The sequence below is a fragment of the Balaenoptera acutorostrata genome, chromosome 10 (assembly GCF_949987535.1).
Source record: "Balaenoptera acutorostrata chromosome 10, mBalAcu1.1, whole genome shotgun sequence".
Lineage (NCBI taxonomy): Eukaryota > Metazoa > Chordata > Mammalia > Artiodactyla > Balaenopteridae > Balaenoptera > Balaenoptera acutorostrata.
In genome coordinates, this window is record NC_080073.1 from 95543819 (window position 1) to 95570354 (window position 26536).

The window sequence follows — 26536 nt, forward strand, 5'->3', positions numbered from 1 at the left end:
GAGAACTTAGAGGCAGACACAGTGGACGGGAACCCTAAACATTTTTAGAGAAATTCTTTTAGATAGACAAACAAGACCAGCGTGTCCAAAGTCTTCTGTCCAGATAAGCTGACATGCCAAAATCTGGTTTTATAAATCATGGAATTTGTGCTTCTCAAGGGGACATTTTCCATATGCAGTGCATGTTCCTAGATAGTGACATTCTACCTGTAAATAATTAAAGTGTGTGTGTGTGTGTGGTTGTGTGTGAGTGTAGGTGTGTGAGTGTGTGTGTATGGAAGGAGGGAGAGGGGGAGAGAGAGAGAGAGTTATCTTTAAAGCTTCATATTACATTTACCCCACCAAAAGTAAGTTACCAAAAGAAACCGGTTCTCCAGTATTGGCAAGTCTCTACAAAGTTAAACAAGGCTGGCTTTAACGCAAATCAACAAATCCCATAAAGTTATTAGTTTGTGCACAAGTCGGTAATGATAAATGAGCACAACTCCAAACACTTTGTGTCCTAACATCATAATTCACAGAGAAGTAAACAGCCACATCCTTACCCCCAGAAACCTCTCTGGCTGCCTTTATTCCCTAAGCCCATAAAATGGCCCGCATGCAAGTCCTAAACTGTTTTGTTCATAAGTTTCCCAGTGCACTCAGTACCTCCCCCTCACATACAGACAAGTCAACTACACACCCACTTCTCAGATGAATATAGTAAAGGATTAAGTGGGCTATTCAAAGTCCAAAAGAAAAAAAAACAACCTGCTGGCAGCAAGCAAGCTCAGAGAGGCCTACAGCCTCCCAAAGCCGCCTTCGTTCCCGTGCTGAAATCTAAAGGAAACAGTACAGAAAGCAGAACTCCAGGAACGCGGCCACAGAATCTGCAAAGATTTGAGGCACCTAAAATTGATGGCTGCTAAAACTCACCTGTGTCTCTATTTAGTAATACAAACATGGATCAATGCACAAAATATGGGAGCAGAAATGAGAGCACTCAAAGTTCAAAGCTTTAAGGTCTAACCTAGAATCACTCGGTCTCTGCTGACATGCCTCAGTTTCCTCCATCTTTCAAGGAAAGAAGAGGTGGAGAAGGAAAGTATGACAGGAAATGAAAACCATGCATACCGTTTCTAAAGGAAACCAAAGCTACGGTGAGGACGAACTAGTTAACTTTAATGAAACATCTATTTTTAAATGCTGGGAAATGATCACATAAATTGGCAATAAAATAAAGGGACCAGCCATAGCTGGATGGTGTTCAATCTCCAGAGAAAGGTCTAAACTCGTACAAGCCTGACCAAAACTGATGATTTGGCCAAAATGGTCAACAGAGCTCAATGCTTTAAGAGCGACATTAATTCTCTCTTGTAAATTTCCACAGTACCTTTGCAGGAGCCATCATTGCCCCTAGGGAGGATACCAAAGCTGAAAGAATATTAATATTAGGCAAATCGCAACACTTTTTACATTCTCTCTCTCTATATATATATACATGGCACCTTACCATCCATAATGGATTTAATCAGGACCCCAACAGGGAAACCCACAAAAGGCCTATTTCTCCAACAAAAGCCACAGCAGCCTGAAACAAATCTACAGCTATTTGATTTTTATTTTATTTATAGGAACAGACCTTCTATCCCAGGTTCCTCAAGACAAGCCACCAAAAACTGCACCTGACAGACCCGTGGAGCAGCCATCCTCAGAGCCGGATCACTGCAGAGAGACAGAGAGGAAGAAGGACAGAGGAAGGGAGGAGGGAGGGAGGGAGAGCGCGGCGAGGCAGGCTCCAGAGCACTTGTCAACAATCCTCCCCTGTACGTAACGAGCAGGCGGCAGCGCAGATTCCGGCAGTGCAGATTCCACGCGGCGCGGCGGGCGGCGCAGGGGCCTGGGGGAGGGGAGGCGTCGGGGAGAGGAGGTTATTTATGCGGCTGGGAGGGAATCTAGCACCAAAGCGGGGCGGGGGGGGGGGGGGGGAGGTGTCTGGGGCTTTTTTTCCTTCCTGATAAATTAGAATGAGAAAAAGGAAAAGATGGACTTGCTTTTCATCCTGCAATTTCCTCAACCTGCAATGCAGACAAATCCTTATTTTAGAATTTCTGACATGGGGTGTGGGCCGGCGGCATGCCACTTTGGATGGGAGCAGTTTAATTGTCCGCACTTGTGTGTGCCCAGTGTGCCAGACTGCCCCCCCTCGTGCACACACTCACCCCCAGCCCGGCAGCGGGGTCCGTGGCACATTTTCAATGGCATCCCTTCTTAATATCATAATCTGTGTCATTCGGCACTTGCCTTTTATTTATTTCTATTTGTTTTTTTGGCTGGGAAACCTGGGCAGCTCTCCAGACAGACTGCAGAAATCTCTTTCCACATGCTCCTCCTCCAGCCCGCCCGCCCCCTCCCTCCCATTCCTGCTACCAGGGTGCTTCATCACTTCTGTGATGACTGCGTGGGCCACCGCTGCCCTCCCCGCCACCAGCCCATGGACACCCCTCCCCCAGACACATAAATTCATCTAATCTAATAAAACAGAAGCTGTTTTCCCTCGTTGCTTCTTGAGGATCTTTTACAAAACGGGCTCTGTGGCCTGGCAGCTGCCGAGAGGGGTGAAAAAGGCAAGATTCCAGCGGGGCTGGCCAGCTCCCTGGCCTCAGATAACTGGAGCTCGCATCTCCTTTCATATGTCATAAGCTTTTTGATGGTTAAAGTCAATTCTCCTGAAGCTTTCGAACTTCAGCTGGCAATTATAATGTCCAAAACACATGCTCTGAACACCAGCCCACATTCTCCTCTTTATGCCTCTCCAGAGGGGAAAAAAGATGGTGGCAACACCCCCAGAGAACCCACATGGTATTGAAAGCTTCACTCACAGACTCATCCAAGGGAACTGGGGAAAGAATGCCCCTTTACTCTTACTTTTAGCTTGTTGTCGTTGTTATTTAACTATTGAATGAGCCCCTTCTGGGCTTTACACAGGTGAAGTCATTTAGAATTCAAAAAACCCCGATAGCAGACCTGTCTGCTTCACAGGGCCAGTGACTACTCTGTCCGCTATGGCTGGTTCCTGTTTCCTAAATGACCATGGCATCTCCAGCTGCCTCACTTTCAAACAAAAAATATCAGGAGGCAGGTGATGGTCTTCCCTAACCTCTACTTGATTTCCACCACTCTAAAACCAAAATATAGATAGGGGCCTTAAGAGATAATCTAGTACAATCCTTCACTTTACAGATGAGTAAACGAAAGCTTATTCAGGTCTGGTTCTTAACCAAGATCACTCACTGTATTAGTTCCTTATAAGTTCTCAACAAGCAGAAGGCCATCTATGAACCCTGAGGTCTCTGGGGACAGAGGTAAGCTAACACACTAGAACAATGTCATGGCACAAATCGCTGTAGGATACAGGGTTGGAAAAGCCTCTCCAGTCATTACATGCCCAGTGTGAGCCCAGAACAGACCCTCATTCAGTTCTCTCCAGTGCAATATATTCCTATTATGGTGAACAACTGTTTGGCATGTGTCCCACTGCAGCATAAGTCATACACAGTCAATTAAAGGACATTTAAGGGATGACTATTTGGCTTTTCCCTCTTCTTTCTACTGGGACTTGTCTTTAAGTGCCTTCACTAATCAAAAGCACCCAAAAGGGAGAACTGGAAAGAGGGTATGAGACAGATATTTGGATGTATGGTAATCCTGAGAAAAGGTTAGTAAGGAACTGCAAACCATAAGACATAAACAACCAGCCAGAAATGAAACTTGAGGGTCACGAATGGGATACTGGTCATCCTTAACATCTCCACCTCTGACCAGTCCGACACAGCCATGGCAATAAGGGCTCTGTGCTCTTTCCATATCTCTATTCTCCCTGGCTTCACTGCTGCTTCCTCTTCCCATCAACTAAAAAATTAACAAGGTGTTTAAATTCAAAAAGATAAGGCATAACAGGATGTTGGCCCCAGGCTGCTCTTACTTCCAAAACCATCATCAGCATGTGACCATGCACTCAGTATTCCCTAAAAGACAGGATTAGTGTCAACTCTGGCCCGTGCTCTGCTGCTGGATCAGGAAGGGGAACTGGAAAACTCTTGCCTGTGAACTTCCGTAGGTTTTGGACTGTTTAGATAAAACGTCGGTTTACCAAAGAGTGAACGTATCTTCAGCACCAGACAGACTAAAAGCACCAGCACCCTCTGGAAGACACACAACAACACCAAGAACCAGGTTCAGTTTAAGAACAGCAACACAACTTTCAATATTTAAATTCTGGAAAGAGGGGAGGGTAGAAAAGGAGACTGGCAAGGACTGTTTCTTGCTCAAAGATAATATGACTGACAGCATCACCAGCTAAGTTTCAAACATCCGAAGATCAGAGCAAGTCTCAATTCTTAAATGAAGACAAGACTCCCCAAATACTAGCAACTCCATCTACCCCCATTTTATTTAATTTTTAATAATATAAAGAATATCTGCAAACCCAATCACTAAAACATTATCTATTGTGCTTCCCCCCACCACCTCACTTCATTATTTTTTAGGTTACAGCACAAATATGCATGCCTAAATAGTATATTACCTTACTGTGCTTCACTATGAGCTTCACAAAAAGACTAGCACACTGTGTTCAGTCTTAGAAGAGTTTTTTTTTCCCAACTCAACATTAGGTTATTACTAAGATCCAACCATGATTTTGCTTATACTGTGTCCAGTCACTTTCACTATTATTTATCATACTCCATTGTATGGATATTCCACAATTTATTTTGATTTGCTTGTTTGTCTAAAGTTTTGCCTATTTGTTGCTATCATGAACCACGCTGCAAACATCCTTCTGCTTGTCCCCTGGAAAGCATGCACTAGAGTTTCTCTGGGATACATACCTAGGAGTGGAATTACTAGAAATCCCTGGATACACGAATACTCAAATTTATAAGTTAGTGGCAAACTGGTTTCAGGAGTCAGTTTTTGCTAGTGCACCAGCAAGGTATCACTGAATCTCCAAATGTTTAAATATAAGGACCTCTTATTACTCAAGACTCAAGAGTGCAAGTCACTCCAATTGCCACTTCAGAACAGAACAGAATTTCAGAAAGGATGTCCTATCCAAAGAAATGCTCTGCAGCCAGCCAGGTACATGGCCATCATCCACCTAATTATCACCTCAACACCAGGACATCTGAGGACCTATTCTGCTGCTAAGAGCTTTAGAATCAAAGACCCACCTACGTGTACTACCATGTCATTACCTCCGAGCTGGGCCAACTCCAGCAGCCCACCAGCTGCATTCAGCATTTTGCTCGCCTTAATCAAATTTAGATATCTAATAGTACCCTGTGTTGATTAATTAAAGAACCTGCTGCCTCAGAAGAATTAAGACCTTGTTTTATTCATGTATCCAATCAAGGAAGTCAGCCCATGTTGAGGGCTGGGATCCACCTCGTAAAGGAAAGACAAGCCTGTCAGAGCTAGAGCAAATCCTGGAGTACTTCTTACCACCCAAGATCAGCCTCCAAAAGCTCTCCAGTTCCCTGCTACCTATACAATCTACTGCATACAAAGGAGGCACTTTAACATGTGAGTTAAGTGCTACGAACAGCAATTTACCAAAAATACTTAAAAAGGAGGGATAGGGTACAGTGGGTTGCCTTGTGTGAGAGAAAGGCATAAAAGGTTGTGGAGTCTAGGAAGTCAAGGAAATAGAGGATTTTAATGAGTGCACTGCATTAGCTATGTGCTCAAAGATATTTCTCTGTTATTTGGACTGAATTACATGGTATATTGATCATATCACCTAAATTATGATTTTTAAAAACAAGCCAATATGATCCACTGTGCTAAAATTTGACTTCCAAAAATATAGAACCATCATACTAATAATAAATATTACTTGTTAAAATTGTATGTATTTAAATAAAAGTTAAGACACTGGCAATATACCAAGCAGAATTAAGTACATACAGAGTCTGGCTTGAACCCTTTCCAAGAGGGCTTGGTAATTCCTGAAGCGCCAACAGCACTCAACTGTATAATGCATGTGGCTGGCCCTAGAGCCAATGTGACTTCAACAAGGCCACAATGTTCAATTATAAAATAATACCAATAATTACAAGAACACAGAAGGGAGATCTGGGCTGGGTGACTGTGTATTAACTAGTGAAACAAACTTGGTTGCTATGGATTTAGTCACTAATACCAATGAAATGGCACTACAATTAAACCAGGAAGTTCAAATTAATAAGCTATCGGAAAAAATGTTCCATCAGATTTTTTTAATTTAAAAAAAGAAAAAACTGGTTTATTTGGTAAGCATCTAAGCCACTAAGAACCTTAGTGGTTCACAGTGCACATATTGTAATTTGGACAAGGTTGCCTGCTTCTAATCCTAGTTTTACTCCCCGTGAACTGTTCGAACTTAAGGAGAATCACTGAAAGCTCTCTGTGTCTCTTTGTGTCTCTGTGTCAGTTTCCTGATCTGTTAAATAGGCATAAGGACAACGGTGGTTTTAAGACATTAACGTAATTATACATATGTTGGGACTTCGCTGGTGGCGCAGTGGTTAAGAATCCACCTGCCAATGCAGGGGACATGGGTTCGAGCCCTGGTCCAGGAAGATCCCACATGCCGCGGAGCAACTAAGCCTATGCGCCACAACTACTGAGCCTGCGCTCTAGAGCCCGCGAGCCACAACTACTGAGTCTGCGAGCCGCAACTACTGAAGCCCATGTGCCTAGAGCCCGTGCTCTGAAACAAGAGAAGCCACCACAATGAGAAGCCTGCGCACCACAACAAAGAGTAGCCCCCGCTAGCCACAGCTAGAGAAAAGCCCATGTGCAGCAACAAAGACCCAACGCAGCCAAAAAAAAAAAAAAAGTAATGATACGTATGTTAAAGTACCAATGGCACATGATGAGTGCTTTATGAAGGGCTACCTATACGCCTTAATAAAACTTTGGTGCTAATGAAATACAATTTTTTGTTTAACATATACTTTTAATTATCTGATTGTAAAAACAAACAGAAGATAATATATACTTTAGCTTTGAATATATGTTTTAAATGATTCAGATAATGGATTTCAAAAGGTAAACAGAGAAATGATGCCAAGTTAAAGAAGATTATCAACACTGTGAATTTGAAAATGAATCGCAATAATATTAAGTAAAATTTAACAAGAATCACAACATGGCCTTGTTACCTACTTCAGAATAAAGAATAATGGAAAACTATGTTTGAAAAGTACTGAAACCAAGAGCAGACTCAGGTCACAACTGAAGAGTAGTTGATCCCCTTTTCAAATCTAACTTTGACAAAGCCTATAGTCTCATACATTGCAAGTATGGTAAAAGATTGATAAATGGATGACAATTGTTTGAAGTCTTTACTTCAGCAATTTCACTTCTAGAAAGTAGTACTAAGAAAGTAAACGGAGAAACAAGAATTTATGTGCAAGGATTTCGTCACAGTTCGTCTTTATTATTTTGTTGCTCCTTTTACTGGTTTAAATTCTATCTTTATTTAAAAAGAGAGAGAGAGAGAGAGACAGAGGTCTCCTACATCAGCTTTCTGAGCCATGCAATAGACTGGATATCAGTGCTTTAGTTTTCAAACCTGGCAACACCCCACAATAGTCCATGAAGGTGCTAGGGTAGCTGGCTTGAGGGCATGTATGGCAAATGATACGTTCTCAGCATTCCTTGAACTCTCAAGCCTTAGCACCTCTGCATATGCCATTCCCTCTTGTGGAATACTCTCTCCTCTGTCTGCCCAGAAAGCTCCTGCTCCTCCTCCTGGTCAGCCTTTAGTGACATGCACCACCTGCTCTGCAGCTGCTATTCAATCTCTAATACCTGATTGTCAGGGTACTGACCAAGAGGATTTAGTCTTGCGCATCTTAATAACCCTCGAAACCTAGCATAAGCCTAGAGAAAGTGGTTGAGGCCTAATAAATGCTGTCAAAAGCATAAGTTGTTTCTTGAGGCCATCTCAGGGCCTTCATAAGCCTGAAGCGCTCTTATTACCTTGGGGGGTCCTCATTCTACAACTTACCAAGCTTTCAAAGGCACCCTCCATCCCTGCTTTCTTCCTAGAGAGAAAAATGTTTCAAATAATTATCTCTTTGTGTTTAAAAGTATTTTGCTAGGAATGCCTCGTGTAGTTTATAATACACTGATTTCCTGGCATTCACTGATCAAAATTAGGAATTATTGAGAAATAACCTTCAAGTTTTCAGGTGAAATAAAATTAGAGCTCTCATAAATTTAACACTTACTAACCTTCACATTATATTATGTTTTATACATATTTAACCTCTAAATGATTTTTTAAAAGAAATGGAGCCAATAATTTATTTCTACATGTAAAGCTGTTCTGTGTCTTCCTCAAAGTATTTACCTGTTATATCCTGATAATTTTGATAAACTCATTTTGTTACTAACAATTTTAAATAAAAACCAAAACTAACTATAATCCTATCTTTTTTATAAGGTGAAATTACATCAATCACTATTGATAATTCTGTGTATATTCTTCATAGTATTTTCCTTAACAGTAACATGTACCATACTAAAGACTAATGCTAAACATGGAACACAATTTTTAACATTACACATGATTTTTAAAAATCACATTTTCAAACACTTAGTGACATGAGGAAAGACTTACAATGTAACTTAAACTGCAGAAATTCCACTGCATAAAACAATTACGTTGTGCTTAAAAAATATAAGTGTACAGAAAGTAGACCAGAGAAAATAAAACTAGTAATAAAAACTGGTATTCTCCCCAGCAGAATCTTCATAATTTTCTGAAATTTCCAAATTTTCCACAACTAAAATGAATTTCTTTACATACAAAGCCAAAAGGAAATCTTAAAAATTATTTAAATGGTATCAGAGGAAAATAGGTGTGTTGCCGTCATAGAAGCAGCACCTGAACGCAAAAGAAGTAATTAATGGAAAAAAGGCAGCGATTTTAAACATTACTTATGTGGCGCTAATAAAAAAACCTGGATAAGGTACATGAGAACGGTAGACAATTTTTGGAGCCAGTGATACACTGCTATATGGAAGTCAAGGGTAATATGAACATTGTGACATTAATACCATGGGCAAGAGTATTCTGAAATTGCCCAAAACACTAAAAGGCATTTGAAACAAATATTAATATTGTTTCACTTTGTCAGGACTTTCTATATAACATACCAAGAGAATGTTTCTGAAACTGACTACACTGGCTATCTAAAAAGACTTCCAGGGGCTTCCCTGGTGGCGCAGTGGTTGAGAATCTGCCTGCCAATGCAGGGGACACGGGTTCGAGCCCTGGTCTGGGAAGATCCCACATGCCGCGGAGCAACTGGGCCCGTGAGCCACGACTACTGAGCCTGAGCGTCTGGAGCCTCTGCTCCGCAACAAGAGAGGCCGCGATAGTGAGAGGCCCGCATAGTGAGAGGCCTGCGCACCGCGATGAAGAGTGGCCCCCGCTCGCCGCAACTGGAGAAAGCCCTCACACAGAAACGAAGACCCAACACAGCCAAAAATAAACATAATAAATAAATAATAAATAAAATTTAAAAAAAATAAATAAATAAATAAAAAGACTTCCAGCCAAAAACAACAACAACAAAAGACAGACCATGAGAATGAAAGAGAAGAATTTCACCACTACGCTCATCCTGTCTCTGTAACTGCATGGTCTAATTCTGCAGACTCCAGTTACATGCGGCTTTTAAAATTAACTAGGGCTTCCCTGGTGGCGCAGTGGTTGAGAACCCACCTGCCAATGCAGGGGACACGGGTTCGAGCCCTGGTCTGGGAGGATCCCACATGCCGCGGAGCAACTGGGCCTGTGCGCCACAACTACTGAGCCTGCGCGTCTGGAGCCTGTGCCCTGCAACAAGAGAGGCCGTGACAGTGAGAGGCCCGCGCACCGCGATGAAGAGTGGCCCCCGCTCGCCGCAACTAGAGAGAGCCCTCGCACAGAAACGAAAACCCAACACAGCCAAAAATAAATAAATAAATAAATTTTTTAAAAAATAAATAAAATTAACTAAAACTAGCCAGACCAGCTAGGTGTCAAGGACTCAGGAGTCACAACTGACTAGTGGCTACCGTACAGGACCACACAGGCACGAACATTTCCATCATCGCAGAGAGCTCTCTCCTGGCCAGCGCTGATCTATAGAATTTTCATGCCTTTAGTCTCAAGACCCAGCAGCAGCCCCTGTGTCTGTGTGCTGTCCTCTGCTAGGAGTTAAGACCCAGTACACAGGGCAAGTCAGACAGACCGAACTTCTTTTCCGGCGGCAGGGTGAAAGGACAGGAGGGGCGAACAGAGCAGGAGCTGATAAATCCCCTCCAATGCAGCACAGATGGCTCGCAGTGTAATTGGTCTAGCTCTTACAGGAAGGGAGAAGGGAAAACGGAGGTTGGAACCATTCAAAAGCCACAAGCTTATTCAGAAAATAAAGAACTGCAGAAAAACTTTCTCTGTGCCAAGCAATTACACCAAAGGGGCATTTTTATCACAAACAGTTTTAGGTGATCCTATTGTAGCTTGAGGGTGAAAGGTCAGCAAGCATCAACGAACAGAGTGCCACATGAAACTGTTCTGAGTTAGGCTTGCACCTTGCTACCCTCGAGGCTATAGGCACTGAGAGGTGTAAACCCGCAAACAGAGGACTCTGGGCTTGCTGCCTCTGTTCCTATACATGCAGGAGACCTCCAGAGAGAAACCATCACCCTGCATTCCTGTGTGCAGGGAGAGGCCTGGGTGGGGAAGGATGCACACACCATAGGCACCTTTCCTCTAGATTACCTCCTATCCACTCCCCTCCAAGTTCTGCAAAAGCCTCCAAATGTTTCCCGACCCAACAGTACACAGGGCATTGAGTGAGCTGGAAGAACATGAGCCTGCCATAAACACATCCTGTCATCACACTCATCACTAAAACAGAACCAAGTGAGACAAGGGATGGCCAGAGTTTTATTTTACTTAAGGAGGAAACCAGTGAAGGGATGACTGCTCACAGCGATACCCAGTTACTGGTAGAACTAGAATGATGGGACAATGTCAGTGCATATTACAACACATCAATTTTTTGATGCATCCAATATTGCTTTAAATGGCTGGAATCCAGGAATTTGGGGCTAATATAATTTGACAGATTGCAGTGTGAATGGTTACATCACATAGCCTCTATCACCTCTAAAAGGCTGCTGAAAATACATAGGCCCCAAGAATTTTCTTTCCTTGACCCTGACCTAAAGTTTAGTCGCCATTCTGATGTACTCCAAAGTCATTCTCCCTCCGCCTGCCTTAGGCCTACGCCCTCCAGCCAGCTGGCACAGATCCATCCTCTTTCGCGTACCAAGTGCCAGCTCAGAAACCATCCTCTCGGGCTCCTCAGGGACTACAGAATCCAGCGCTCTGTGCCCGGGAAGGGGTGCCCCACCCATACAAACCAAACTCTCACTATTCCTACAGGGCAGGTTTCCCAACACATCTGAGGAATGACCTGCTGGGGAAAACTAAACAGGGATCGCTTCCTTTGAGCCTGGTCAGGGTTTCTGCTCTCCACGTCCTGGGGTGACATCTAATTACAGGATGCTGACACCCAAACCCAGGGAACAAAACAAACCGATTTTAATACAGTCCCTTAAGTATGCTGTTATATGACACAGCTACAGCTTTTATGAGAAGTGGTTAGGTAATGTATACCTAGAACCTCAATAACAACTGCCCTTTGAATGCTTCTTTTCTGCCAGGTACTAAGGACTTCAAATAAGTCATCCCATTAATCACCTCTGAGAAAGAAATTATTCCTCCACTTACAGAGCTGGGAAACAACGAGCAGGAGAGCCAAGCAGAACGGCCAAATCAGGTCTGTTAGTTCTGTTCACCCTTGCTGGGACTGTGCACCATCCTTTCACGGATGACAGCATGGTCCTCTCTGCCAATTTCCACGAGAAAAGTTGGAGGGCTCTGGCCTCCTGGCCCAGGGCTGGCAGGAGGATGAATGCCCAGCAGTTCTCTCCAGGAAGCCTCTCGATCACGTGCATTCACGGCTCCAGGGCCCTGAGCTCAGACCAGTGCAACTGAGCCTGCCTCGGGTTCCAGAGTCCGCCCGGGAAGGCGTAATTCCGGTTCGCACAGATGCCTTCTCGCTGGGGATATACAATATGCAGATGTTCTGAGCTCGCTCTGCCCACCACCCGCCAAAAAAAACCAGTCAGTTCCTCAGACAGAAAGCACTCTTGACCTTGACTCTGCTTCACAAAAGGGCTAAGACACTGGAGGAGAATGTGTGACAAGTCAGCCCGCGGTGGTGGCCGGTATCCTTCCTTCCACTACCAAGAGTAGCCACTTGATGGCAATCTTAACCTATTCCCTTGGAATTCTTCCATAAAGGGAGACCCCAGGAGGGGGGAGGCACCAAGAGTGGGCTGGCTGACCCTGTGGACACGGCTGGAGACAGCATCTTTGCAGGACCTGCGTCTGCAGCGGCAGGAGTGTCCAAGGTGGAGGAAGAAACTAAGCCACCATTCTCCCTTGGGTTACTCGTCACATCACAGACTCCTGTGAGGGCCTAGGCAGAAGTGATTATACAGGCTCTGCAGTCAGACAACTCGGGAAGATGGATATCTCTCAGGCCCCGCGGCACGTTCACATCGGGCTTTCCATCAACAGGCTGAAGTGCGAGGCAGACAGATGGTAACAAACAGGCTAATAAATCAACGGCAAGCTCCCGCCTCTTATCTCAGCACCTTGTCCCCTGAAACCACAGAAAAAAAGCCAATAATGAAAAAAGGCAACTTTCCTTAAAAGGTGTAACACTTGTTGAATAAAGCAGCCCAGCACTTTCCTTCTTATTTAAATTGTAAAAGAGAAGGAAAAAACAACAACAAAAAAAAGCTATTTGCATCTTCTGCAGAAAAGGCTCTCCAGAAAAAAAAAATAGAAACACACTGTAAATTGCATTCACTAGACACTTCTATTTTCAGTGGCAGGAAGATAAACATCAAAATGTGGGGAGAAGGGGGAAGGAAACGGGGCTGTTATCAGGAACCAGTTGGCTCTCTCAGCTTGGATGATGACGTGCCCCCCCCCAAACACGCACACGCGTGCACACGCACACACACACACACACACACACACACACACACACACACACACACTTTGACCTGGCCCTGTGCTTCCTAACGCTTGGCTTCTCGATTTATAAGGAGGGTTCAGGCGGAGAGTGGAGAGTGTGCCAATATATTCCTCTGAGGGATTCAGAAAGTGCCAGCTGAGAGGCTTCCAGCTCACCCTTTACAACTGTAACGCTTTCCAACCGAGTCGACTGGAAAGGCCCTTTTCAAACAGTACTGGTTGTCTGAAGTCAGGTCAAGGACTGAGTGAGACGGGATAAAGCCACTAGGGTAGAGGTTAGGCAATTTGCAGTGCAGATCCCACTAGAAATTAGCAGGCCCCCTGCATGCCAAAATGGAATATTCTGCAATATTTCCACTGGCATGTCACCCGCCCTGATGGTGTCTGAAGAGGATTCATCAACCGTCTAGAGGGTAGGATGCAACTTTCAAAACACAGATTCAATGAGTCCCTTTCACGAATACCCCAATCGTATGGGAAGGAAGGAAGAATGTCAGAAATAACAGTTAAATGTTTCCGACGTGGAGACCTTGAGCTGCCTTCACGCATCAGAAGGCAGAGCCATGAAAAACTGGAAGGAAACTGCCACTTCAGACAGCACCACAAGCTGGCCCGCGAGTCTCAAGCCCAGATGGCGTCCCCTGTCATCAAGACCAGGTGCCAAGCGTGACCAGGATGCCCACCTACCTGCCAAAGGGAAGTGCAGACCTGGTTAAGGAATAACCCAGAAGACAAGGGCAGGGCAGCCGGGAAGTGGCCCTGTGTGCACAAAGAGCTGACTCGTTACATCCAAGGTGTGAATGAGCCAAGAACCCCAGCGACAGGTCAGGGAATGGTGCAAAGAGAGGGGACCTGGGTCCCAGGACGTCGGGAACGAGGAGCCCTAAAGCCCTCCCTGGTACACCACGGGGACAGCCTGGCTGACAGGCTGGGCTGACACTGGCCACTCCTCTCCTTGAGAGGCACGGCTAAGGTTATGAAATAGTTCACATGTCCTTCATTGTCCCCAAACCTCCTGGAACGCGGAACGCGAGACCTGTACTGTTTTACAATCTTTCGGAAAGAAATTATGAGGAAGCCAAATCTGGGACTCTGCAGAAGGACCCTGAAGGCCATGGACAAAGCTGGAAGGATAGATGAGATCTGGCAGCAGGGAGATTAAGTAACGCACTCTACATGAAGGGATGTGTGGACTGCAGGGCAATTTCCCCAAAGCCGACCCAGTTAATCACTCTTCTGGCTTTAAATATACACAGTAGAAGGCTCAAGTAACAACAGGTTATTTCCAGAAACTAAAATAAAAGGTCCTCTAAATTTGGGGGAATAGGATCTAAGAAATTCACAAGCAAAGCAAAACTGCACTAGTCCATTGTGGTAAATCTGACAGTAATTATAAACTCCATAAATATACATATCACAGAATTCAAATCATGAAATGGGTAAGATTTAGAAAACACACAAGGCCTTTCTCCAAGTAGAAGGAGGTGGGTGGCATTATCAGTTACAAGAATAAACACAGATAAATTCCACGCATGGGCAAGCTACTTCTGGCTGAGTGCAGCCCTATCTGGTGAAGGCCACAGGGCCTTCCCTTTCCATACAGGTTGAGAATTTAAAATAATTGGAAAGCACTGCTCTAAATTACATTTACAGCAAAACATTCAAGCAAATAAGATGAATTAACGTATAACAAATACGAGTCCCTCAACTTCAAATAATCCCATGATTTTTCCAAACTCAAGGCTAGAACCGTCCTTCCTAGGCCATCTCAATTGCCAATCCCCTCCCAAGCCCTTAGGGCCTAAGAAACACCTTGTTTGCCCTCTCTTAGGGCTCTTGGCCTTGGACAGCTGCTCCCTGTGCAAAGGAATCATGTTCCAATCCCCACTGCAGTAAGGGACTTGGGCTAATCCAGGTGGTCTCACAGAAGCAACAACTCAATAAATAAATGTCCAAGCTTAATTTTACCCAATTGAGAGGAACAACATCTTCTCTAAGGTCCAACAGCCTTTACAGTTTCCTGACCTACCAGGAAATAGTTATAGTCTCACAAAAAGAAACATGGTACAAATTAACACAGCAATTAACTTAATCTAAAACTGAAACAAACAGAACTGTCACCATTTCAAATCCCTACCGCATACTGGACTGTTACAGACTTAATGCCCACCAGCCAAATTCTTATGTTGAAACCCTAACACCCAGTGTGACTGTATCTGAAGGCAGAGCTTGTAAAGGTTTAAATGAGGTTGTAAGGGAGGGGCCCTAATCTGATAGGGTTGGTAGCCTTTTAAGAAGGGTAAGAGAAACCAATGCTCGAGCGCGTGCGCTCTCTCTCTCTCTCTCTCTCTCTCTCAGCCAGGAAGCAAGGCCTCACCAAGAACTGAAGTGGCCGGCACCCTGGATCTTGGACCTCCAGCCTCCAGACTATGAGAAATAAAGCTCTATTGTTTAAGCCATCCAGTCTGTGATATTTTCTTACGGCAGCACAAGCTGACTTATATATAGACTTACACCACAGCCACAAGAAAATGGACAGAAATCAGCAATCTCACCACACTGCTGCCTCATGTTTTTGCATCCTCAAGGCCACCAAGCTGATCATGGGGTCCTCACAAGAATCAATCTAACTGAAAGCACATTGTATTAGCAGAGAAGGCACAAGACTTACAGATGCCAATTGCCCTTGGGGAAAAGCCAAGTCTTGAACATTCAGTTCCAGAATGTCCTGAATTATAACACCAAGGCTGAGTATTCTAAACAGGCAGACTAAGAACAGTGCCACAAAGGGGGCGGGGCAGGGGTGCCACAAGAGAAACGTGACATGGAAGAGGATGAGAAGTAACTGTTTAAAAGCCCACTTGGTCTGGACTTGCACAACCGATCAGAATGAAAGCTGTGATGCCGGTTTAGGATGGAGAATCTGGCTCCACGAGTGCCGCCATGAGACGGTGAATGTCACCCTTGAGCGCGTCCAACTGTGGGGTCCTTATTCAAGCACTGCTTGAGGCCTCCCAAGAGCTGCTTACTGGACACACCTGTGCCTCTGTCTCTGAGGCACTTTCAAGTCTCAACAGACACTCTCTGGCATCTGGTACATTCTGGAGAAATATCCTAAACTCATGTAACATCATAAAAGCTCCTAAAAACAGAGACAGCCATGTTGGCAAACCACCAAATGAGCACATACTCTAAAGAAGGCAAATGAACTAGAAGGGGCAGGTGAAAACTTTTCTGGGGTGACCGAAAAGTCCTGTATCAACACTGGAGCTCTGGTCATACGGGTACATGTGCATCTGGCAACTCACGAAATTGCACACCTAAGATAAGTGATTTCACAGAGTGTAAAGTCTTCCTCGATTTATTTATTTATTTATTTATTTTAAAAAGTGGGGCAAGATCTGGATTCAGGAGTCCTGGGTTCAGATCCTGATTTGACCACTTCTTAGCAATGTAGCTTTGAGCATGTTGCTTTCCATCTGAGACCCACTAAACAAACCCGCAAAGTTATGATGGTAATCGTGTAATTACCACACTGTTATGAGAATTAAAAGCAGTAACTTTTATTTTCTTAAAAGGACAGTTTTATTTTAAACTACCGATCAATGTATCTTGCACATAGGTAGGCTTTCAACAAATATAGTTCAGAAAGAAAGGATAAAAGGGTGACCTAATTCCAAGAATGTTTACGATAATGAGACTTATAAAGACATCACAATTATGAATAAATAAATGTGCACTTCGGTAACAGGGAAAATAGCATGGGCTGTGACCTGGGGCGAGGGGGCTACAGGGTCAAGGTGTATGCATTTTCAAAATGAAATCTGGAGTGAGAGATGGTACAAACCCCCGAACAGAGAGGAACACATCCACAGTGCAGCAGAGGGCTGCTGGGCAGAGGGGCGGGGACACAGCCGGTGTGCAGGTGACTACTCACTCTACAGAGCACCCAGGAGTTGTGCATACAGCAGCAGTTAACATGGATGAAGCTTTTCTCTCCTGGAACTTACAATCTACTGTGGGGCGAGAGCTTATAATAAGCAAACAGAATAATACAATGCCAGGCTGTGAGAGAGTCTATGTCAAAAAACATTACAAGGTAAGGAGCTAAAGGGTAACAGGCAAAGGCGCAATTTTTAATAAGATGCTCAAGGAAGAAGCCTCTGGTAACGGCACATTTGACCAGGACCCTGAAATACCGAGAGGGATCAAGTCACACAGGTACCTAAAGGGAGAGAGTTTTAGACAGAAGCATCGGCAAGCACAAAAATTCTGGGGCAAGAGTATACTACTAAGTGCATTTGGAACAGCAGGAAGGCTAGACTAGGTGAGGGAGAGCCGGGCAGATAAGAACAGAGACAGGCTGGGGGACCACATCAGCGTCCAGGGTAAGATGCTTGCCTTTCATGCTAAGAGAGACGGGGGGACACTGCGGGACACCGCGTGTGCTGATTCGCACTTACAAAGGACTGTTCTAGCTGCTGCCTAGAGAGGTAAAAAGGCAGAAGTTGAGGGAGCTTTAGGAGTCTCAGCCCAAGCTAGAGGTGGTGGACTCGTGGCAGCGGTGCAAACTCAGTTTCAGAACATATTGTGAGTTTAGAATAAACAGGTTTTGCAAAATCGGGGCGGGGGTGGGGGGAGTACCAGATAACTCACAGGTTTTGATCAAAGCAACCAGAAGTATGGAACTGGCATTTATTGACAATGGGAAGACAGCAGGGCGGGAGCAAGATGGGAGGGAGTGGAGAGAGAGAGTTGGCTTGGTACACCTCAAGTTCATGAGACCTATCAAGAAAGCAAAGTGCGGACGGCAGGTAGGCAACTAGAGTTCAGGAGAGAATCATCACGTCAAACGCTGCCGGATGGGCAGCTAAAGCTACACTGACTGATAATTGGATTTGGCCATCAAGGTCATTATTAGCCTTGGTAAGTGGCCTGACTCTAGGGGTTCAAAAGAGAATGAGGGGGGAGAAGATATTAACATGAATATAAATAATAGAGGGAAACAGATAGTGTAGACATTTTTTTCCGAGGAATTCTATAAAGTAAAAGAAATGAATAGCAGGAGGGAGATAGATTATCGGAGGGTTTATTTTATGGGAGAAACTACAACATGTTTTGTTTACTGATGGGAATGACCTGGTAAAGAAGTAAACAAGTGACGAAGAAAAGAGGCATACTTTCCAGAGTGGTGTTCTCATAGAAATGAGACAAAGGGATTTTGGTGCCCAAAGGGAGGCACTGACCAGACAGACTCTTAGAGGCAGGAGAGCTTTAAGAAACATCCCAGGACACAGCAGGTTTTCATCCTCTCAGCTTCAACACCTCTCAAAGTTGAGCCATTCTAACAACACGGGCAGGCAGGAAAACACTGTGGAACTGTCTCAAGCTCAGACATCACACGCATGCTCCCCCCCAGGTGACACTACCTGTGTGGTGTGCCCCTCTTACTACAGGGGTCCAAGCCAGGAGGATGGGGCTGTAATCAGAGAGAGCACAGAGCTTGCAGAACTGCCAGAGGCGGCAGGCTGAAGTTGCTGGATGGGCAGCGGGCTTCACGCACAAGTGACAGGAAGGAGGAGCAGAATACATTCACCTCCAGGGGCACCTCCATCCTCAACGCTCCAGGAACTCCTCACACGCAGCCATGCCTCCTGGGAAGCCTGGTGTCTCGCCATCACTTAAATTGGATTTCTGGTTCCAATCAGTCTTCAGCATGATCCATCCCTTCCAGTTAAGCTCATCAGCAAGGTTCAAAGTTCCTCATCTGTAAAATGATGGAGCCTGGCCTATATACCTCCAGAAGTCCCTTCCAGCTCTAGCCATCCATAATTCTGTGGCCGAAAGGGCTGCAGGCAGGCTCGCCACTCCCTTGGTGCCAGAGCGGTACAAGCAGGCTGACCACTGAAACCTGCCATTTGCCCCTCTGGACTGTGGCATCAACAATCCCGGCCAGTGTCTACTTACTGGTCCTCACCCCTGCCCCGCACTACCCTGTCCCAGCCTCAGCCCTCGCTCAAGAAGTCCCACAGCTTTCAAGGCCCACAGGAATGCAACTGCTTCACTGAAGCTTTTGCTGGTAGCTCAGCACTGGGCCTTTCACATCACCTGCCTCCCTGCTAACCTCCTCACGTCAAACCGGTCACACACCCCTCTGACTTTTAAAGCATTTTGTTATATTTTATTGTGCTTCATTGATACCAAGTCACACATATTTCTCTCTTGTTAGAAAGCACCTCACAATTATCATGGCTTACACTTATAATTGGAAGCATTTTTTCTTTTCTTCCATAAAACAATGCATCACTTAATGACATCTTAGATGAGATGAAATAAGCTATTCTGACTCCTCCAAAATTAGCAATTTCAGTTCCGTCTTTATTACTCACGATAGCTCCTACATACTAAGAATTCCATCAAGTACTGATCAGATGGGAGCTCTATCTAGAAATTTCCCATCTGCATTACTCAGGGTCATGAAGACTGACGACAGAACACCTACAAGAGAAAGAAATCAAGCCTTCCCAACTCTACCATTATCCAAGATAGATGCAGCTTCATTTTTAAGCAAAGAATAAATGTAGGTTGTTTTCAAGAAGTGTATTTGCCCTCACTGCCTTGCTCTCCCATGGAGTGCTGTCAGGGGACACAGGTGACAAATGTCTCAGGCGCTGGACTGTTAAGAGAAAACTTAACTCATGGCCCAACCTGCAGAGGTCACAAGCACTGACACAGCAGCAGTTCAATCTGGAAAAGCCAATTTCTTCGGCAGGGGGTGGGGGGAGATTGTCTTTCCTGCTGAAGTAGAGACCGTCTTGAGAACTGCTGGACATGAGAGCTTAAGGCCAGGAGAAGGCAACCATACAGTCACAGCGTTCATTTCAAATATGGCCAAAAATAAACTTCCACTCATCAGACAAGGTGCCCAGACTCTGATTTTGACTCGAAAGTCACACTTTAACCTCATCCTGTAAACAGTGAATTTGCAGAAGCTGGGCCCATGTTTCATTCCATAGACATCAGTAATCTCAGAGAGATTTTGAAGAGAGTCCAACAAAATTCTACCCTTTTAAAAAAGAAATGGGGGCTTCCCTGGTGGCGCAGTGGTTGGGAATCTGCCTGCCGATGCAGGGGACACGGGTTCGAGCCCTGGTCTGGGAAGATCCCACATGCCGCGGAGCGACTGAGCCCGTGAGCCACAATTGCTGAGCCTGCGCGTCTGGAGCCTGTGCTCCGCAATGGGAGAGGCCACGATGGTGAGAGGCCCGCGCACCGCGATGAAGAGTGGCCCCCACTTGCCACTACCGGAGAAGGCCCTCGCACAGAAACGAAGACCCAACACAGCCATAAATAAATAAATAAATAAAATTTAAAAAAAAAAAAAAGAGAAATGGGATGGGCGGGGCGGGCAGTTTGCACAAGGGGTCCTTATATTTGTACTTCTAGCTTTGATCCTTGGCTACAAATGGACAGTTGCTGCCAGCAAGGCCACTGCCCCCCTCTCACCACCTCATGGAGGTGGGTGGCAGCCCTCTGCCAGCTGGCTGGTTCCACAACAATATTAAAAACACAAATCTGTAACCCTAGGTGAAGAAACAGAAAGAAATAATGAATGTATCCGTGTGTAAGGAGGGTGACCAATCAGGAGGAATGCAGCTTTTCGATTTCCTCTGACTATCAATTCAATGACAAGCGCTAATAAAGCCCAGAGCCATGGTCACATGAATAAATACTTGTACTGCCCCCCCTCTTCTGAGGTCTCTTTGTCAATGAAAGATTTCACAGATCTCCTTCAAAAGAAATTGCTACTTGAAAAAAAAAAGTACTCCTACAATTTTGTATTTTTGAAATCCTATCTTTACAGGGGGTTCCAAAACTACTTCTATTTATTTAAGTGGTGGTTATTATAAGCAAGGGAGAAGGCCGGGGTTTAAATCCTGGCTCTGCCCCATACTAGTAGTGTAAGCAAATTGCTAATCCGCCCTAGTGCAGTTTCCTATATTTTTAGAAAATGGTTGGTTCTGAAAGTTAAATGAGCAAAATACAGGTGAAGTGCTAGAACAATAACTGGCAAAAAGCAAGCGCTCAATATAGGTTCCAGCTATCACAACTACTGTAAAATTCTAAGAAAAAACAATCCAGCGTCCCTTAAATCTAGTCAAGATGCTTTAGCTGGCCACAGGGTTTGCTGGATCTCAGATGAAATTTATAGGAAGCAAATGAAATTCAAATACAGCTAATAGCTCCCCTCTCTTACTGTGTAATTATGTGTACTCATTATTTGTGTAGCATGTTATTATTTAAATGTCCCTAATTTCAGCCCCAGCAGGCCAAGGGCCTCAAAGAGTGGCTGAGGCCTCCGCCTCTGCCAGCCTTTCTGAAGCTTTTGTCAATTTATTACTGCCGGGAAAAGCGGCACCGTCTACAGCAGAGAGTAGACAGAAGGCTCACGTCCAGCAGAAACCTTAGCACCACCTCCCCTGAAGCCTGGCTACAGCCAACAAGCTGTATAACAACGGCTTCAATTCCTACACAGACAACCCACTGGGATGTCCCAAGACTCAAGATTCGCCACCTCCAGTAGGACAAAAAAAAAAAAAAAATTCATCCCTTGTCACTTTAGAAGCACAAAAGCAAGACTGATGGCAAACATGGATTTTATGACATAAAATCTGAGGTCTCTCTGCTATCTTATGTCTGCTTGGCTTATTATGTCTCTACCAGACCTGCACAAGGGGCGCGGCTGAGCTCAGCCGCTCAGACAAGCGGCTGCTGTTGGCACCCCGTTAGCAGACACTGGACCCCAACCCTCCTCCCACAGGAGGCCAGGGCAGGGGGCTGCTTGTTCATCATCCTAGCATGCCTGTGATCTCGCAGAAGTGATGGCAATTCATTTCCCAATTAGATGAAAATTACGTCAGGCCCATTCTACTGTGAACTCAAGATAGTATTTTAAAATTGAATTTTCCCAGGAAACTCTGGCAAGACCAATAACCAAGAAACATCTTTGCTTTGAAATACAGGGGGAAAAGCAAAACACCTTGTTTTCAACACTACTGCTGCAAAGACAGGGCGCCATTTTCCTCCATTCCGGATTCTAAAATAAGTACTGGATTCAAAGTTCCTTGAGCTGTAATTCCAATTCTGCTACTGCAGCAGAAATAACTGTGTACCATTAGGAAGTTACTACCACAGAGAACACACTCAGAGAGCCCCCCAACAAGAATGTCATCTTCCCCTTACAGACAGAAACCCCGCAGGTCTCAGAGGTACCTCACTACCCACAATCCTCAAGCCATGAAGCATGAGAAAGGGAGCACAGGGGGCAGAAGCCCCACCAACACCGCCCTAGCTGGGGTGCAGGCACCTACTCTCACCTCTGTCCCGTCCACTTTCACACCACACCTCCCAGCAAGGGCTCTGTACTGGACAGTTTCAAATTCTACCGCCAGATAACTTGCTGTCACAATTAAAACTAAAACAATGGAATTATTTCAACTTTTGAAAGGGAACCTCAAGGGGGTAAGGGACCAGCATGACTGTTAAAACCACTCTTCCCCCACCACTAACCTATCTTCACTTGCCCCACAATGAAGAACCCCAAACAGTGTGCTGTGATGTACAGCGCCAGACAAGGTCATTCTACTGCACCGCATACGAATGATGATCTGTTATAAAGCACCCACTCAAACTTCAGTGATAAATGTAGACGCGCACATGTGTACACGTGCACATGTGTACACACGCACATGTGTACACACGCACATATGTACACACATTCAGAGAGAACGCCGCTTGCAGTCCTCACTAGCCATCCCCACCAAGAGTCCTGGAGGCTGCCAGCTACTTCAGCTGTCTCTGGATCACACCCCCTAGGAGAGCACCCCTGAGATTCTGGGATCTACAGAGAGGGACTTATTCCCATGGTAACGAGTCTGGTTTCCATGCTTCCCAGTAGCCCCCGAATAAGAAAGCACACTTTGTTTAACATGCTAGCTGCCTTTAAGAAAATTATTCTTAAAACACACACAAGTTCTAAAACGAGGAGATGTATTTACTTAGAACTGCTATCGAAATCCAACATGCGGAATAACAAAAAGGTGGCCTTGGAATACAGCCTGCACAAACACCAACATGAACCAGAAAAGGGCAAGCTGACAACAACTTCACAACCAAAAGAGAGGGGAGGAAGGGAGGAAGGAGGGAGGGAGGGAGGGAGGGAAAGACAAGTCAGTCTTTATCAGGGTGAAAGGCAAACTACCACGACAAACAACAAAGACCACCTTTTTTATGGAGGTGGTAAAAGAATGATTTAAAGTCTTCAATGATCCCCACAGAGATGTATGTGCCAACTTTTCTTAGAATTCCTTCCTCGGTATCCTCAAGCCCCGAGTATGCCAATGAAAACAAGAGCTGCATTTGGCCAACTAGCTGGCAGCACTAGTTGCTTCTTGAATGCCTTATTTTAGTTTTTGTTCTTTTTTACCCAAATTCCACCATTATTCAATCCTGGACACCTGGCTACCTTCTTGTCCTAAAAGCTGATTTTTCCCAGTTGGGTGGGTTTTTTAGTTGTTAAAAGATTCCTAGGGGCTTCCCTGGTGGCGCAGTGGTTGAGAATCTGCCTGCCAGTGCAGGGGACACGGGTTCGAGCCCTGGTCTGGGAAGATCCCACATGCCGTGGAGCAACTAGGCCCGTGAGCCACAACTACTGAGCCTGCGCGTCTGGAGCCTGTGCTCCGCAACAAGAGAGGCCGCGACAGTGAGAGGCCCACGCACTGCGATGAAGAGTGGCCCCCGCTCGCCGCAACTAGAGAAAGCCCTCACACAGAAACAAAGACCCAACACAGCCAAAAATAAATAAATAAATTAATTAATTAATTTAAAAAAAAATGATTCCTAAAGCACGAAGGCATCACCACTCCAGAACAGCAGAATGAGAGCACGCCTTGTCACAGCAGTAAAATCTAACCCCGTAGCAGCCATTGCTCTACTCTAACCCCACGATCCAATGGTATTCTCCCCCCCATCACCCTCCCCTCAAAAACTTAAGAGCAGAACAGTATGTTCAATGTGAAGCAATGTCAGCAAGACTGATCACGTCAAATGCTCTCTAAAAAGACACGTGGCTCAGCATTTACTCCATTACAGGCAGCCAAGAAATGGCGGGGTCCCTACCTGCTAGGAGACCTGTGAACAAATAGGGGTCCAAGCTGTGTAACTGTGGCAACAGATTCCTCAAATTATATTGCTTCTGCACGTGTGAAAGATTCAAAAAGGGCCTTTCCCATACACATTGGCTCAGACTTCAGGCGGTTCTTGTTTCAAGTCACACAGTACTAGAAGAGAGCGACAGAACCTGGGTGGATGGCAGGGCGGATCCCGGTGGTGTTCAGGAAGGCCACCTCAGAAAACCCCGCCATGGGCTTGTGGAAAGAGAGCGCCAACAGGCCCTGTCTGGAAGCACTAGTTCCAACAAGAGGCTCCCAGACAACTCACCTTACAACTAAGCAGGATGGAAAAAAACTGGATGCCCTAAGTCAACCTGTGGCTCTGCCCCCTGGCAAGCTGTCAGGTTTGCCATGGGTGATGACTATTACCGGAGGATCACAGCCAGAACTCAAAAAGAATAATAGGATCTCATCTTCCTTATCTCCTCGCTCCAAACAAGTACAAACCAGAACATGGTCAATTCATTCACATTTATCTAAGATTCTAGGAGATAAATAAGAACAAGAGAGGCTGTGCAATACAGCCACAGCCACAACCCCCGAAATAAAATAGAAACAGTAACCAAATGCTAGTTCTGAAATGGTGTTCACTGGATGATTTCATCCGAGTCACACTAACCCTGTTAAAAAGAGACATCAGAATAAACTCAGACGGGAGTATGTTTCTCTCCAGGCTTCAAGGACCCACTTGACACCCATCCAGGATGAAGGACACTTCGGACGCACGGGAACTCTACCTCCACTGCCCACCTGCCGCTATGCAGTCACCTGCCAGCTTGATCAACGAGGAAGGAAGCAGGGCCTTAGGAGGCTGCTGAGCCAGAGAGACAGCGGGAAGGGCAGCAGGCCCACAGATTCAGGCTACTTCCTATATAAACAGGGGATAAGAACCAAAGTTGCCACATTTCAGCGAGATCATCAAAGGCTTCTTCTGCCCTCATACTTGGGTAGAAAGACAGATGTTCACAGAAAAACCTGTAAGTCAGGCTCCACACTCAATCCAAGAACGGGCAGAAACCAGATCGCAGCCCTGGTCTTGTCTATAGGGCGCGGACTAACTAAGGCACCTTGCCAATTATATTATGCAACATATAAAGGGGCATCAAAACAAATCTATAAACCCAACGGGATGTCCAGAATAACTGCCGTTAGGGGCCCAGCCTGAGAAGCACGAGCCGCCCAAAGCACATCCATTGCGGAAACGAGGCCAGGCCCAGAGACATCATCCAAAACAACAAAACAGGCAACTCACCATTCACTGCTTTCAGGCTCCCAGCAATGCCTTCACCATGCTGCCTCTTCTGGGCATTCTTGAACTCCTTCAGAGACAAATAAAGGACTTTACGTACCACCCTTTCTTCTGACCATGGAATCCCATCACTGTCATCCTGGAGAAACAAGGAAGAATGGGGAGAGGGGAGTTACTTAAAGGAAAGCAAGCAAATGTTAATTAAGAGTCAGAATAAACTTAAAACAAAAAAAAAAACAAATCCCAAACAAGTATTGAGTGACTGAGACCAAGTTCCGGAGATCAGAAACTACATCCTATAGTGGAGGGAGGGCACTGGCCCTTCCTGGAGAGACCACAAGCAAAGAGCCACCCCTCAGGCTGTAAAGGGACCGGAAGAGAGACACAAGCATCTCACTTCCTTTACATGCCCCACGCCCAAATCCCGTCATTAACTGGTAATAGACATAAGTTTTATATTCCTGGCAAAGTTTAGAAAAAAAGAGTTATTGCAGCCACAACAGGAGGTGTAATGCAGCACTGTACTGGAGTTCTTTAAAGCGAATAATGCCAGAATGTAGGCACCTTACAAACATGAGCTACACACCCTTTTGCAAAATTTACTGTTGTTGTTGCGGTTTGGTGCTACTTTCAAGGAATTTACACTTCAGTCAGAAGAAATGAAACTGGATCTGTACTGGCCTTTTAAGGTGATGAATCACAAAAACGAGAGACGGAGAGGGACCACTGCAGAAAAGGGCAATGGATCTTTGTGGACTAGAGAACGGGGTGGCAGGGGGGTGGGGGGATGATTTTTGAAAAAGAATACACACAATAGGTCTTGAAGATCTCATTTAAAAGTGTGGCTCTCTTATGTCAAAATAAAGGTGAGGCGGGGGGCACACCAAAGAACCAGCAGCCCACCCAGAGACCACT

General features: G+C 45.2%; 1 protein-coding gene across 11 annotated transcripts in view; it reads right to left on the reverse strand.

Annotated features, from left to right (window-relative positions):
- Positions 1–26536, reverse strand: part of JARID2 (jumonji and AT-rich interaction domain containing 2) — a 246768-nt gene that overhangs the window by 103864 nt on the left and 116368 nt on the right. For 10 of the 11 annotated variants that reach the window (XR_009009570.1, XM_057555273.1, XM_057555278.1 and 7 more), the window contains one exon: positions 25625–25760. Coding sequence is in view for 5 of the 11 variants with exons in the window: in XM_057555273.1 (XP_057411256.1) it covers positions 25625–25760 (136 nt within the window). In the remaining 6 variants the exon portion in view is untranslated. Of the gene's footprint in view, positions 1–1621; positions 1705–25624; positions 25761–26536 lie in introns of those variants that run through there. The other variant, XM_057555276.1, reaches the window with a different exon arrangement.